Source organism: Ranitomeya variabilis, chromosome 4 (assembly GCF_051348905.1).
Source record: "Ranitomeya variabilis isolate aRanVar5 chromosome 4, aRanVar5.hap1, whole genome shotgun sequence".
NCBI classification, from domain to species: Eukaryota; Metazoa; Chordata; class Amphibia; order Anura; family Dendrobatidae; genus Ranitomeya; species Ranitomeya variabilis.
In genome coordinates, this window is record NC_135235.1 from 768,685,462 (window position 1) to 768,702,589 (window position 17,128).

A 17,128-nucleotide genomic window follows, 5' to 3' on the forward strand; every position below is an offset into this window, starting at 1 on the left:
ACCACACACAGTATAATGTTCTCATAGTACCGCCATACCCCCACACACAGTATAATGTTCTCATAGTACCGCCATACCCCCACATACAGTATAATGTTCTCATAGTACCGTCATACCCCCACACACAGTATAATGTTCCTACATTACCTCCATCCCACCACACACAGTATAATGTTCTCATAGTACCGCCATACCCCCCCACACAGTATAATGTTCTCATAGTACCATCATACCCCCACACAGTATAATGTTCTCATAGTACCGCCATACCCCCACACACAGTATAATGTTCCTACAGTACCTCCATAACCCCACACACAGTGTAATGTTCTCATACTACCACCATACCCCCACACACAGTATAAAGTTCCCACATTACCATCATCCCACCAAACTTAGTATTTTGTTCCCACAATAGTGGCTAACCACAGACACAGGGCAGCGGGATACTCGGCATCGGGCGGTTGCTGTTAAAGGGGATGTCACGGTGGCTGCGACCCGGTCCGTTGCCCTGGGACTCACTGTAGCCCACTCGGTTGCTATGATACCTATGAAGTGACAGGGCTCGGTGGGGTGTGGTATTGGTCACCCTCTCCTTCCCATCATCACAATTTCAGCGATATCCACATTCCCATGACGGTGATACCGCTGAATAGATTAGTGAATCAGGGAGTGGAAAGCTCCTGATCCACCATTCAGCCTTCACTTCTGAGTCTGAGACTCCGTGCACTGCAGACACAATGACGTCACTGCATCACACCTGTAGTACGGAGCCTCAGTACTCACACCGCACAGACCAGAGCAGCGCTCCTCAGGAACCGGGTTAGCTGAGTAGAGTGTGTTTTTTTTTTTAAATATCAGGAATTGTGGGGGCATCATATTAAGAGAAGAGCTGTTGGGACTCTCATACTGAATGTGTGGCTGGTAGGGGTCATTATACTGGGGTTGTGGTGGACTGTAAATGCCTCCATACTGAGAGGGTTTTTTTATTTTGTGTAGCAGGTTGTGGTGGCCATAATTAGAGATGAGCGAATATGTTTGGAAAATGATCGCCAAACATAAATTCGGCATATGGTACATTAGGATTCATGATCTGTAACACGAGCATTTTTCTTAAAGGGAACCTGTCACCACGTTTTTGGAAGATGGGATAAAAATAGCGTTAAATAGGGGCAGAGGTGGGCGTTACATTAGTGTGTGTGTTATGCGTTTATTACCCACCTAAGTTGCCGAAATAACTTTGCAAAGTCTCCGTTTTCGCCTGTCAATCAGGCTGGTCAGGTCGCATGGGCGTTGTCTTCCCCCAGATTTGGCGTAGTTTTCCGTTGGTGGCGTAGTGGTGTGCGCATGCCCAAAGTCCGGAATCCTCTTCCAGGGGATTTAAAATAGCGCGGTGTTCGTTATTGCATTGGTGATCGGTGGGCGCGGCCATCTTCCTTTGGCCGCGCGTGCGCAGAAGCGGCGCTCTGCTGGCCGCGGCTTCAGGAAAATGGCCGCCGCGATATCCATCTGCGCACGCGCGGCATCCCGCGGCCATTTTCCTGAAGCCGCGGCCAGCAGAGCGCCGCTTCTGCGCACGCGCGGCCAAAGGAAGATGGCCGCGCCCACCGATCACCAATGCAATAACGAACACCGCGCTATTTTAAATCCCCTGGAAGAGGATTCCGGACTTTGGGCATGCGCACACCACTACGCCACCAACGGAAAACTACGCCAAATCTGGGGGAAGACACCACGCCCATGTGACCTGACCAGCCTGATTGACAGGCGAAAACGGAGACTTTGCAAAGTTATTTCGGCAACTTAGGTGGGTAATAAACGCATAACACACACACTAATGTAACGCCCACCTCTGCCCCTATTTAACGCTATTTTTATCCCATCTTCCAAAAACGTGGTGACAGGTTCCCTTTAAGATCGGAAAAAGTCGGTAACATTCGGTAAAGGATATAATAGAAGCCGGCAATACATGTGCCGCGTTCAGTAAAATCACAGCCACCAATGTGGGAGACTGGGGTTCAAATCCTGGCTCTGCCCTGTTGGACATAATAGACCAGTAGTTGTCTATAACACTATAGTGCCTACGTCAATAAACATGAGTGTCACGAGCAAAGAGAGTCATGCCGGCTCAGACGTCGCCTGGATTAACAAGGTCCACGTCAGATTTCGAGGAACCAGGACAATCTAATGATAAATAGGCTAGTGGACCAAACCACACATGGACAAGGCAAGAGGGAATGGGAGCCAGTGAAGAGATTTGCAGAGGGGAGAAGCGGAGGAGTAGCGAGGAGAGAGCTGAATTAGTCGGGCAGCAGAGTTAAGGATGGACTGGAGAGGTGCAAGGGTTTTAGCAGGGAGGCCACAGAAAAGGATGTTGAAGTAGTTGAAGCGGGAGATCATTACACATCCTGCATCTCATAGTCCAGTGCCCATACACCCATCATACAAATCCTCCATCCCATAGCCCAGTGCCCATATACCCATCATACATATCCTCCATCCCATAGTCCAGTGCCCATATACCCATCACACATCCTCCATCCCATAGTACAGTGCCCATATACCCATCATACATATCCTCCATCCCATAGTCCAGTGCCCATATACCCATCACACATCCTCCATCCCATAGTCCATTCCCCATATACCCATCATACATATCCTCCATCCCATAGTCCCGTGCCCATATACCCATCACACATCCTCCATCCCATAGTACAGTGCCCATATACCCATCATACATATCCTCCATCCCATAGTCCAGTGCCCATATACCCATCACACATCCTCCATCCCATAGTCCAGTGCCCATATACCCATCATACATATTCTCCATCCCATAGTCCAGTGCCCATATACCCATCATACATATTCTCCATCCCATAGTCCAGGGCCCATTTACCACCCATCACACATCCTCCATCCCATAGTCCAGGGCCCATATGCCCATCATACATATCATCTGTCCCATAGTCCAGTGCCCATATACAAATCATACACATCTTCCATCCCATAGTCCCGTGCCCATATACCCATCATACATATTCTCCATCCCATAGTCCAGGGCCCATTTACCCATCACACATCCTCCATCCCATAGTCCTGTGTCCATATACCCATCACACATCCTCCATCCCATAGTCCAGTGCCCATATACCCATCACACATCCTCCATCCCATAGTCCAGTGCCCATATACCCAGCACACATCCATCCCATAGACCATTGGCCATATACCCATCACATATCCCCATCCCATAGTCTAGTGCCCATATACCCAGCACACATCCATCCCATAGACCATTGGCCATATACCCATCACATATCCCCATCCCATAGTCCAGTGCCCATATACCCATCATACATCCTCCATCCCATAGTCCAGTACCCATATACCCATCATACATCCCCTCCATCCCATAGTCCAGTGCCCATATACCCATCATACATCCCCTCTATCCCATAGTCCAGTGCCCATATACCCATCATACATCCCCTCCATCCCATAGTCCAGTGCCCATATACCCATCATACATCTCCACCATCCCATAGCCCAGTGCCAATATACCCATCATACATCCTCCATAGTCCCGTGCCCATATACCCATCATACATATCCTCCATTTCATAGTCCAGTGCCTATATACTCATCACACATCCTCCATCCCATAGTCCAGTGCCCATATACCCATCATACATATCCTCCATCCCATAGTCCAGTGCCCATATACCCATCATACATCTCCTCCATCCCATAGTCCAGTGCCCATATACCCATCATACATCTCCATCCCATAGTCCCGTGCCCATATACCCATCATACATATCCTCCATTTCATAGTCCAGTGCCCATATACCCATCACACATTCTCCATTCCATAGTCCAGTGCCCATATACCCATCATACATATCCTCCATCCCATAGTCCCGTGCCCATATACCCATCACACATCCTCCATCCCATAGTCCCGTGCCCATATACCCATCACACATCCTCCATCCCATAGTCCCATGCTCATATACTCATCACACATCCTCCATCCCATAGTCCAGTGCCCATATACCCATCATACATATCCTCCATTTCATAGTCCAGTGCCCATATACCCATCACACATTCTCCATCCCATAGTCCAGTGCCCATATACCTATCATGCATCCTCAATCCCATACTCCCGTGCCCAAATATCCATCACACATCCTCCATTCCATAGTCCCGTGCCCATATACCCATCACACATCCTCCATCCCATAGTCCAGTGCCCATATACCCATCACACATCCTCCATCCCATAGTCCAGTGTCCATATACCCATCACACATCCTCCATCCCATAGTCCAGTGCCCATATACCCATCACACATCCTCCATCCCATAGTCCCGTGCCCATATACCCATCACACATCCTCCATCCCATAGTCCCGTGCCCATATACCCATCACACATCCTCCATCCCATAGTCCTGTTCCCATATACCCATCACACATCCTCCATCCCATAGTCCCGTGCCCATATACCCATCACACATCCTCCATCCCATAGTCCCGTGCCCATATACCCATCACACATCCTCCATCCCATAGTCCAGTGCCCATATACCCATCACACATCCTCCATCCCATAGTCCAGTGCCCATATACCCATCACACATCCTCCATCCCATAGTCCAGTGCCCATATACCCATCACACATCCTCCATCCCATAGTCCTGTGCCCATATACCCATCACACATCCTCCATCCCATAGTCCTGTTCCCATATACCATCACACATCCTACATCCCATAGTCCAGTGCCCATATACCCATCATACACATCCTCCATCCCATAGTCCAGTGCTCATATACCCATCACATATCCTCCATCCCATAGTCCCGTGCCCATATACCCATCATACACATCCTCCATCCCATAGTCCCGTGCCCATATACTCATCACATATCCTCCATCCCATAGTCCAGTGCCCATATACCCATCACACATCCTCCATCCCATAGTCCTGTGCCCATATACCCATCACACATCCTCCATCCCATAGTCCAGTGCCCATATACCCATCATACATATCCTCCATCCCATAGTCCCGTGCCCATATACCCATCACATATCCTCCATCCCATAGTCCTGTGCCCATATACCATCACACATCCTCCATCCCATAGTCCCGTGCCCATATACCCATCATACACATCCTCCATCCCATAGTCCCGAGCCCATATACCCATCACACATCCTCCATCCCATAGTCCCGAGCCCATATACCCATCACACATCCTCCATCCCATAGTCCCGTGCCCATATACCCATCACACATCCTCCATCCCATAGTCCAGTGCCCATATACCCATCACACATCCTCCATCCCATAGTCCCGAGCTGGGTGGCGCTGAGCAGGGAGTTCCTGGAGATGTGCTGTTATGTAACCTGGCAGTGCGGCTCTGTGTGCGGCCGCTGATGATGCGATTTTCTACGCCGGTAACAATAGAGCGCGGCAGTAATAGAGGAGGGGGATTCATTTCTGTCATGTGCTCTCTGCTCCTTTCTGGGGGGCAGACAATGGCTGGAGCTTATGTTCCCAGGGATGCTAGATGTCTCCCACCCGGTCAGTGTCTGCTGAGGTGTTGTGGAGCGGGAAAACTGCTGCTCATAGCAACCAATCACAGCTCAGCTTCTTGTAAACAGCTCTGGTGAAATGAAAGATGCCTAGTGATTGGTTGCTATGTGGAATGGGCGTGGCCTGATACATACACACACACACACACACACACACACACACACACACACACACACACACACACACACACACACACACACACATACGCACACACACACACACACACATACATACACTCAGCTTTATATATATAGATTTTTTTCTCTACGTTGGAGGGCCCAATTCCAGCTGTTGCTGTCGGACCTGTGATTTCTATCTCCTCCACTGTGTACAGGATAATAGAGTATAATAAAGCAGTTATGGACGAGACGTAACTAACATTGTGCAGTGACTCTGCTTTCCATATAGTGATGGATATTTCTTGTTGCTGAAGCTATGATGGTTTTCACTTTAACCCTTTGTTAAACCCCTCTGATCAGTGCGATCACACAACATACAGGCCTCTGATGGCTCCGGTGATGCCCTGTACTACTGTAGTGCCGTGTATCATCACTGCTGTCAGTGTAATACTAACGGCCCCATACACATGAGATAAGAGTTGGCTGAACGGTCATTTGGCAGACGGCCATCTCTCCCGACTCCCCCATACACACAAATATTCCAGCTTTCCTGGGGTCTGTATGAGAGAGTCGCCTCCAGACTCCTCTAGCGGAGGATTATCTACAGGAAGAACAAACGGATTATCCTCTGAAATTCAGGATGTCAGATCCTTCTCTGCCCTGACATCATCTGTCGGGAGGCCCCAAATACATTATATAGTCGCCCAAACCCCCGAAATCAGTGATTTCATGGAACTTTAGTCTAATGTGTGTGGGGGCGGTAAAAGGTAACTTATTGGACGCTGCCTCTGGCCCGGCCTAATAGACCTTCATACATTGCAGCCCAGACACCATTATTAGGCATGTAAGTACCGTAATAACTAGGCCGCCCCATACTATCCAGTACTTGGGGGCGGGGGGCATTCAGCCAAACTCTGTCTGACCTGAGATCTAACGTGGTAGAAGATTCCAGTGCGGGGAAGACGGGAAACCTTCATATAGACGGCTGGTGGTGATGGAGTCAGTGACCGACTCTGGCCACATATGTCTCTAGAGCCGTAGTAGAAGATGAAGATGTCGTCCTCATCATGAAGTAGTTATTTCTCATGTCGCGTGTAATGAATATCTCCTGCAGTATTGCTAATGCCGATTCCAGGGTCGGTAAATGAAACGAGAATTAGCGTTATGGAAGATGAGTCTATGAGGAACGTATTCAGCTGCCGACTCTGAGGAGGAAACTGCTTGTTGTCTGTGGCCTAAATATATAGGATTTATTAGTAGATGTAAAGAAGGAAACTAAATACTGTAAAATAATAAATCTCCTCATATGTTTCCCTTATTATCTCCAGTAATTGTATTATTACACAGGATTCTTATGATGTTCCATCGGCTCATCTTCTCATTCAGGTCTCTACAATATCCGATCCTCTCAGTGAAGATCTTCTACAAAAGAAACATTTCCTGATTTACCCATCAAAGATGGATATGGACAGAGACAAGATGGCGGAGAGGATATTACACCTCACCCTAGAGATCCTCTTCCGGCTTACTGGAGAGGTGAGAGATTCTGATGACGTCACATTACATCATTCTTATCTATGGGAATAACAGATGGACAGAACTGGAGAGGTGAGGACTCTGGAAATGTCTGTAGTGAGATTTATTAATGTGTCTCTCCATTACCAGGATTACACAGTGGTGAAGAAGACCTCTAGTGATCGCTGTCAGGACCCTGTGTCTGAGGGATGGGGAAGACCCCTGAGCCCAATCACGGGGCCTCCACCTCACCTCCTGATCCATGAGGACATCAATGACCAGAAGATCCTAGAACTCACCTACAAGATGATTGAGCTGCTGACTGGAGAGGTGACACTGCTGGGAATGCTGGGACATTATACAGTAACACTATGAAGGGATCGGGGGGATGACGGTATCATTGTATGTGTCAGGTTCCTATAAGGTGTCAGGATGTCGCTGTCTATTTCTCCATGGAGGAGTGGGAGTATTTAGAAGGACACAGAGATCTGTACAAGAACGTCATAATGGAGGTTCCCCAGCCCCTCACATCTCCAGGTAATAGACAGGACTAAATACACACGGCCTATAATTATCTGTATGTAAAGAATGAATTCACTCCCTGTATGTGTTTCCTCCAGATCTATCCAGTAAGAGGACAACACCAGAGAGATGTCCCCGTCCTCTTCTTCCACAGGACTGTAACCAAGAAGATCCCAATGCTCCTCAGGATCATCAGGTAGATGGAGAGAAGGTGTCAGATCTCCCCTATGATGTGTAGACGCCGGTGAAGGTCTTGTGCTCAGTCTTGTTTTATCCACCAGTATTATATGTTTTATACTTGTGTAATGAGAGCGGTGGAGATGGCAGGATTAGAGCTGATCATAGATGGGACTTCTCCATCTGTCGGTGACTTTTATAATATTTGTTTCAGGGTGAAGATCTGACCCATATTAATACTACAGAGACATATGTGAGGGGTGATGAGTGGTGTAAAGAGGAGATTCCCACATATGACTACCCAGGTGAGTAGTAACCACTAAATGCAGAGAGGTCACAGATTCTTCTCATCACCGGCTGTGGCTGCTTTATCGGTGGTGTAGTCCGGCCGTATTACCATGATCACCATTTTGCCTCTAGACTACAACATTCTCCTCCACCCAAAACTGTTCTAATGACTTTGGTAATTGAAAGCCCTTTTCTATAGAACTTACAACCCGGTAGATCCACCTACCCCCTGGGTTTAGGAGACGCTGTTACCTGCCCAGATCTGTAAACTATAAAGCCAAATGACTGCGTACGTAGAATGTGCTGACAAGATAGAAAATGACTTGAAGAAAAATATGATGGGCCTGTAAGAGAAAGCGGAAGGTAATGATGCTGTTGGCTTCCTAGAACCCTGAGATCTTATCGGATGAATCTCCCTTCTCTCCCTTCTGTGCTGCTGAATGTGATCATATGGTCCCTACAAGACCAGGTCCAGTCTTTCTGGCCAAACTTCACTTTTATGATCGACAACATTAAATTGAAGTCATTGTTATGGGGGACTTCAACTACCCTGAAATAGATTGGGGAACAGAAACCTGCAGTTCCAGCAAAGGTAATCGATTTTTGACAACTATGAGAGACAATTACCGTATTTCGCGGACTATAAGACGCACCGGACCATAAGACGCACCCCAAATTTGGGGTGAAAATTGCAGAAAAAAAGATTTTTTTATAAGAGGGGGGTCCGTCTTATTGTCCGAATTTACAGTATCTTACCTGTGGGCTGGCGGTGGCAGAGCAGGGTCACAGGAGGCATGGTGTCGGCAGAGGTGGGGTGAGGCGGTACGGCGTGCACCTGAGCAGGGTCCCTTCCTGCTTAGGTGGGCGACGCCACGGCCTGGTGTCCATGGGAGGGTGGCAGTAGTGGTTACCGGCAGAGGTGCTGGGATGAGGAGGCACAGTGAGAGGTATGGCGTGAGAGGGGTCCGGGTGAATCCTGTTGTTACCGTGGTGGCAGAGGTGTGGAGACGAGGAGGCGCAGTGAGCGGGGTCCTTTTCCCTGGTGAGGTGATGCAGCAGCCCCGGTAATGCAGCAGGGCCGGGTGAATCCTGTTGTTACCGTGGTGGCAGAGGTGTGGAGATGAGGAGGCGCAGTGAGCGGGGTCCTTTTCCCTGGTGAGGTGATGCAGCAGCCCCGGTAATGCAGCAGAGCTGGGTGAATCCTGTGGTTACCGTGGTGGCAGAGGTGTGGAGATGAGGAGGCGCAGTGAGTGGGGTCCCTTTCCCCGGTGAGGTGATGCAGCAGCCCCGGTAATGCAGCAGGGCCGGGTGAATCCTGTTGTTATCGGTGCGCGCGGCCATCTTCCTGAGGCCGCGCGTTCGCAGATGGAGCTCTGCTGCCCGGGGCTTCAGGAAAATGGCCGCCGCGATCCCCATCTGCGCACGCGCGGCATCCCGCTGCCATTTTCCTGAAGCCCCGGGCAGCAGAGCTCCATCTGCGAACGCGCGGCCTCAGGAAGATGGCCGCGCGCACCGATAACAACAGGATTCACCCGGCCCTGCTGCATTACCGCGGCTGCTGCATCACCTCACCGGGGAAAGGGACCCCGCTCACTGTGCCTCCTCGTCTCCACACCTCTGCCGCCGCACCTCTGCCGCCAGGGTCCACGGTAAGCCTGCATTGCGAATATAAGACGCACCCCCCATTTTTCCCCCTTTTTTGGGGGGGAAAAAGTGCGTCTTATATGCCAAAAAATACGGTACCTTTCACAACTGGTTCAGGACCCAACAGGAAGGGGTTGTGGTGGTTGACTAATGAAGACTTGCCTTGTTTGGTCGATCTTATTTTTAAAGTGTGTGGCAAAGTCCTCAGTAGAGATGAGGGGGCAGTGGGGGGCGGAGGAGAGAGTTAAAGGTTTTGAATAACTGTTTGGGGTTGTAGGATAGGGAAGATACGAGGGTTGTGAAGTAGACCTGTTTAGCAGATTTAAAAGCGAGTATTGCCTGTTGCCTTCTCACAATACCCTACATACGATTGTACACTACTCTCTGGGCACATGGCAGTGTTCAGAAGGGAAGGAGCGCCATTTAACTGTTTGAATGCAGATCTAGCTGGAATAGTTTGCAGACACAATGTATTGGGAGCACTGTTCGTGGTCAACTGGCAGCTCAAAAGATCTCCACCATGAACATGCTTGGCATTATCTTCTCTGCTTTCCATATCCTAAGGATTGCCTTGCTTATCGCCCTTTAACACCATTACATGGATCTGGACTTACACTGGGACCCCTAGGCTTGGACCAGGGTGTTACTTTTTTCTTTTTTTCTTTATTTTTTTTTATATAGAGCTAACTTATTCCGCAGCGCTTTACACACATTATCATCGCTGTCCCTGTTGGGGCTCACAATCTAAATTCCCTATCAGTATGTCTTTGGAATGTGGGAAGAAACCGGAATACCCGGAGGAAACCCACGCAAACACGGAGAGAACATACAAACTCTTTGCAGATGTTGTCCTTGGTGGGGTTTGAACCCAGGACTCCAGCGCTGCAAGCCTGCTGTGCTAACCACTGCGCCACCATGCTGCCCATATGTTACCTTCTATTCTGTCATATTGGATGGCAAGAAAAATAGTCAGGTAGCTGGGTCAGAACCAGAAGGACAGAATGCAGAATCAGAAGACACGAGCAGTCAACAGGCCACGGTCACAACAGGAAACAAATACACAAGCCGCAAGCTGAGCACAGAGGACTGAACCAGAGGAGAACAACGCTGTTTCTGGTAGATTCCAGCCATGTGCTTTGATCTTTAGTAGGGTGTGGTACTTTCCAATTGGCTGAAGTAGGGAGCAGATTACTCCAGCTGGACAGCAGGAACAGATCCCAGATGAGATTGGACACACCATATACAGAAGCCCTAATATGACTAAATGACAGAAAACCAGAATAGTCGAAATCCTCATAAAGTGATTCCATTTTATAAACTAACTAGATGGTGGCCCGATTCTAACGTATCGGGTATTCTAGAATATGCATGTCCACGTAGTATATTGCCCAGCGACGTAGTATAATGCCCAGTCCACGTAATATATTGCCCAGCCACGTACTATATTGCCCAGCGACGTAGTATATTGCACAGCCCACGTAGTATATTGCCCAGCCGACGTAGTATATTGCCCAGTGACGTAGTATATTGCTCAGCCACGTAGTATACTGCCCAGCCACGTAGTATACTGCCCAGCCACGTAGTATATTGCCCAGCCACGTAGTATACTGCCCAGCCACGTAGTATATTGCCCAGCCACGTAGTATATTGCCCAGCCACATAGTATATTGCCCAGCCACGTAGTATATTGCACAGTCACGTAGCATACAGCACAGAGCCACATAGTATACTCCACAGCGACGTAGTATACAGCACAGAGCCACATAGCATACTGCACAGCGACGTAGTATACAGCACAGAGCCACGCAGTATATTGCACAGCGACGTAGTACACAGCACAGAGCTACGTAGTATATTGCCTAGTGACGTAGAGACCGCTAGGTCTTCTGGGTAATTTCGCAATGCATCGCTGGGAAAGGAAGATGGCGGCAGGCGCGAGCGGACAACGGAGGGTGAGTATAGCAGGTTTATAGTTTTTTTACATTACTTTTTTTTACTATTGATGCCGCATAGGCAGCATCAATAGTAAAAGGTTGGGGACACACAGGGTTAATAGTGACGGTAACGGAATGCGTTACCCGTGGCATAACGCGGTCTGTTACCGCCGGCATTAACCCTGTGTTAGCGGTGACCGGAGGGGAGTATGGAGCGGGCGGCGGGGACAGTGACTGCGGGGAGCATGGAGCGGAGCGCCGGGGACACTGTGGGGAGTATGGACCGGAGCGCCGGGGACACTGCGGGGATTATGGACCGGAGCGACGGGAACACTGCTTGCAGTATGGAGCGGAGCGCCGGGGACACTGCGGGGAGTATGGAGCGGAGCGCCGGGGACACTGACTGCGGGGAGTATAGACTGGAGCGCCGGGGACACTGACTGCGGGGAGTATAGACCGGAGCGCCGGGGACACTGACTGCGGGGAGTATAGACTGGAGCGCCGGGGACACTGACTGCGGGGAGTATGGATCAGAGCATCGAGGACACTGACTGCGGGAAGTATGGAGCGGAGCGCCAGGGACACTGCGGGGAGTATGGACCGGAGCGCCGGGGACACTGACTGCGGGGAGTATGGACCAGAGCATCGAGGACACTGACTGCGGGAAGTATGGAGCGGAGCGCCAGGGACACTGCGGGGAGTATGGACCGGAGCGCCGGGGACACTGACTGCGGGGAGTATGGAGCGGAGCGCCGGGGACAGTGACTGCGGGAAGCATGGAGCGGAGCGCCGCGCCGGGGACACTGAGGGGAGTATGGAGCGGAGCGCCGGGGACACTGACGGCGGGGAGAGGGGAGTATTGAGCGGATCGCCGGGGACACTGACTGCGGGGAGTAAGGAGCGGCCATTTTCTTCCGTACTGTGCCCGTCGCTGATTGGTCGCGGCAGCCATGACAGGCAGCTGGCGAGACCAATCAGCAAATGAATAACCGTGACAGAAGCACAGACAGACGGAAGTGACCCTTAGACAATTATATAGTAGATTCACTGAGGGTTATAATCTATACATATGTGGTCAAAATTGTTGGTACTTCTCGTTTAATGACAGAAGAAAACACAATGGTCACAAAAATAACTTGAATCTGACAAAAGTAATAATAAATATAAGATCTATGAAAATCAACAAGTGAAAGTCAGACATTGCTTTTCAACCATGCTTCCACAGAATGTAAAAAGATAAAACTCATGAAATAGGCCTGGACAGAAATGATGTTACCCCTGAAAATAATGTGACAAAAGGGACATGTTAAATCGCGGTGTGTCCACTAACTACCATCAGAGAGGTCTACAGTGTTAGAATCCGTGAGTGGCCGGTATATAGGGCTACAGACACTGTGCTGTTTGGTGACATGGTGTGTGTCAGACTCAACATAGACCAGAAGAAGTGAAGGAAAGGGTTGTCTGAGGAGATTAGAAAGAAAATGATAGATAAACATGTTAAAGGTAATAGTTATAAGACATCTCCAAGCAGCTTGATGTTCCTGTGACTACAGTTGCACATATTATTCAGAAATGTAAGATCTATGAGACTGTAGCCAACCTCCCTGGACACAGGAGGAAAACTGATGACAAATCAAAGAGACGGATAATACGAATGGTAACAAAAGAGCCCAGAAAAACTTCTAAACAGATTAAATGTCAACTTCAAGCTCAAGGAACATCGGTGTCAGATCGCACCATCCTTCGTTGTATGAGCCAAAGTGGTCTTCATGGGAGACAACCAAGGAGGACACCATTGTTGAAAAAAAAATCAAAAAAGCCAGACTTTAATTTGCCAAATTACATGTTGACAAGCCACAAAGTTTCTGGGAGAATGTCCTATGGACAGATGAGACAAAAATGGAACTTTTTGTTAAGGTAGATCGGCTCTATGTTCAGATGGAAAAATGAAGCATATCAAGAAAAGAACACTGTCCCTACTGTAAAACATGGAGGAGGCTCTGTTATGTTCTGGGGCTGCTTTGCTGCATCTGGCACAGGGTGTCTTGAATCTGTGCAGGGTTCAATGAAATCTCAAGACTATCAAGAGATTCTAGGGAGAAATGTGCTGCCCAGTGTCAGAAAGCTTGGTCTCAGTCGCAGCTCATGGGTCTTGCAGCAGGATAATGACCCAAAACACAGCTAAAAACACCCAAAGAATGGCTAAGAGGGAAACATTGGACTATTCTGAAGTGGCCATCTATGAGCCCTGACCTAAATCCTATTGAGCATCTTTGGAAAGAGCTGAAACATGTCATCTGGAAAAGGCAACCTTCAGACACGAGACAACTGGAGCAGTTTGCTCTTGAGGAGCGGCCAAAATACCTGTCGAGAGGTGCAGAAGTCTCATTGACAGTTACAGGAATCCTTTGATTGCAGTGATTGCCTCAAAAGGTTGTGCAGCAAAATATTAACCCTTTCACGCCAGAGCCTGTTTTTGCCAATTTTTTTCAATTCTGACCAGTGTCACTTTATGAGGTCATAACTCTAACACTTCAATGAATCCTGGTGATTCTGAGACTGTTTTCTTTTGACATATTGTACTTTATGATAGCGGTAATATTTCTTTGATATTGCTTGCGTTTATATGTTAAAAAAAATGGAAATTTGGCGAACATTTTGAAAATTTCACAATTTTCAAAATTTTAATTTTTATGCTCTTAAATCAGAGGGATATGTCACATAAAATAGTTAATAAATAACATTTCCCACATGTCTACTTTACATCAGCACAATTTTGGAAACAATTTTATTTTTTTTAGTTAGGAAGTTATAAGGGTTAAAAGTTGACAAGCGATTTCTCATTTTTACAACAAAATTTACAAAACCATTTTTTTAGGGACCACTTCACATTTGAGGTGAGTTTTGGGGATCAATATGACAAAAAATACTCAAAAGTGACACCATTCTAAAAACTGCACTCCTCAAGGTGCTGATAACCACATTCAAGTTTATTAATAGTGATGAGCGAGTATACTCGTTGCTCGGGTTTTTCCGAGCACGCTTGGGTGACCTCCGAGTATTTGTTATTGCTCGGAGATATAATTGTCATCGCCTCAGTTGCTTGATTTACGGCTTCCAGATACGCTGAATACATGTGAGGAATGCCTGTTTGCTAGGGAATTCCCACATGTATTCAGCGTATCTGGAAGCCGTAAATCAAGCAACTGAGGCGATGAAAACTATATCTCCGAGCAATAACAAATACTCGGAGGTCACCCAAGTGTGCTCGGAAAAACCCGAGCAACGAGTACACTCGCTCATCACTATTAACCCTTCAGGTGCTTCACAGGAATGAATGGAATGTGGAAGGAAAAATACAGGAAATATATATATCTTGGTACCGTGTAAGCCAGTAGATAGAAAAATGTTTAGAATTGAGAGTCCTCAGTGGTTGATACCTTTTAATGGCTAACTGAAAAGATGGTAACAAATTGCAAGCTTTCGAGACTACTCAGGTCTCTTCATCAGGCATAGACTAATACTAATTCTGAAGAATCACATATTTATGCACAACATAGCACAGAACAACAACAAAAAAAAAACATGGATAAGACAGGTGGCATGAAGCAGAATTACCATGAGTGATAAACAGTTATGTCCATAAATGTTGGGCCAGTTCTTATATAAGGAATGTTTTATTGTCCTGATTTACTTTTCTTTCACAAAAATTTTCATTTAGACCTAATTTTCTTTTACTTTCACAAGGGTAACAGGAGAAAATGGACTATATATATTCTGCAATTTCTCCTGAGCACGCCGACACCCCATATGTGGGGGAATACTACTGTTTGGGCGCATGGCAGAGCTCGGAAGGGAAGAAGCACCATATTGGAGAGCAGATTTTTCTGGAATTGTTTGTGGGTGACATGTCACATTGTCAGAGCCCCTGAGGTGCCAGAACAGCATAAGCCCCCAAGTCCTTCCTCACATGTAAAGCGCCATGAAAAAATGGCGCTATAATAATAATAGTAATAAAAGTGACTGCATTTTCCACAATACTTCCCTGAATGAATTCTTCTAGTGGTGCAGTGAGCATACTGACACCACAGGTGTTCCATAGAAAATTACACCATTGGGCAGTGAAGAAAAAATAATTACATTTTTATCACTGAAATGTTGTTTTAACCCCAGAATTTACATTGGAAAATAGTAACAATTAGCACAAATCAGGGATACTACCCAAAGAATACTATAAAAAATATATCTAACACAAGTCAGACACACATTGTGTCAACTATTGTGAACCATATGTATTCCTGGGAAGTGGATCTAGCAAAATGGAAGGACAGTCGGAAATACCATATCAATACCACCAAGAAGAAGAAAGAAGACCGACCGGAAAGTCCAAAGAATATATTTCAATATTGTTATCATGTGATTTTATTGTTAAATAACAGGTTTAAAAACAATGAGATCAAACAAAAATATATCCATAATAAAGAATGATAGTACTTAAAAACAACTTTCTATATGTTATTGCAGGAACGCTAAAGTCCAGTTGGTGTGTATATATATATATATATATATATATATATATATATATATATATATATATATATATATATAAATACCCTCAGTGTGACTAGAGACTCAAACACACGGTAATACATGTGGTGCACAAACTACATACATGTTAGGGGACCCCTGACGAGGGCAGCGTGCCGAAACACATCGGGTGTGGCTGCCAGTCTAAGAGACCGGGCATTTATTACATCACTCTGTAAGTTTTATGTTATTTATTTGTTCAGATGATAAAATACTGAGTTCTTTATCTTACAGTTACGTTGTCATCCTGGTCGCACAATATAGTATATGGAGACACTCGCCCCTGGTGGGTTTTTTTCCTTGCACTATTTTTTGCACCTTATTGTTGTTCATTTGGTATTCTTTTTCAGTAATGCAATGTTTGCACATGCTATATATATATATATGAGTCATGGCTAGGGTTGAGCGACTTTCATTTTTTTAAGATCGAGTAGGGTTTTGGGAAACCCGATTTTGTCCAGAGTCGAGTCGAGTGCAGTCGGCCGATTATCGCTAAAAGTCGGGGATCGACCGAAACACGAAACCCAATGCAAGTCAATGGGGAAGCATAGTCGGCAGTGAGTGGAGGCCAGGAAAACACCTACAGTGCCCATTTTAATGCCAAAAACATCCATTCTTGTTTCTGAAGCTTGCCAATCTTAATTAACTGTATAATAATAGTTGGGCATAGGGAATTGGGGGAAAGTTGTGGGGGGAGTAGGGCTGGCTCAAGTTTTTCGTGGGCCCAGGA

General features: G+C 47.1%; 1 protein-coding gene across 1 annotated transcript in view; it reads left to right on the plus strand.

Annotated features, from left to right (window-relative positions):
* Positions 1–7,161: 7,161 nt before the first annotated feature.
* LOC143766919 (uncharacterized) overlaps positions 7,162–17,128 on the plus strand; it is a 67,988-nt gene continuing 58,021 nt past the window's right edge. The window contains exons 1-5 of the mRNA XM_077254918.1: positions 7,162–7,267; positions 7,397–7,576; positions 7,660–7,783; positions 7,867–7,964; positions 8,160–8,250. Of these exons, the coding sequence (XP_077111033.1) occupies positions 7,190–7,267; positions 7,397–7,576; positions 7,660–7,783; positions 7,867–7,964; positions 8,160–8,250 (571 nt within the window). The 5' untranslated portion in view covers positions 7,162–7,189. The remainder of the gene's footprint in view (positions 7,268–7,396; positions 7,577–7,659; positions 7,784–7,866; positions 7,965–8,159; positions 8,251–17,128) is intronic.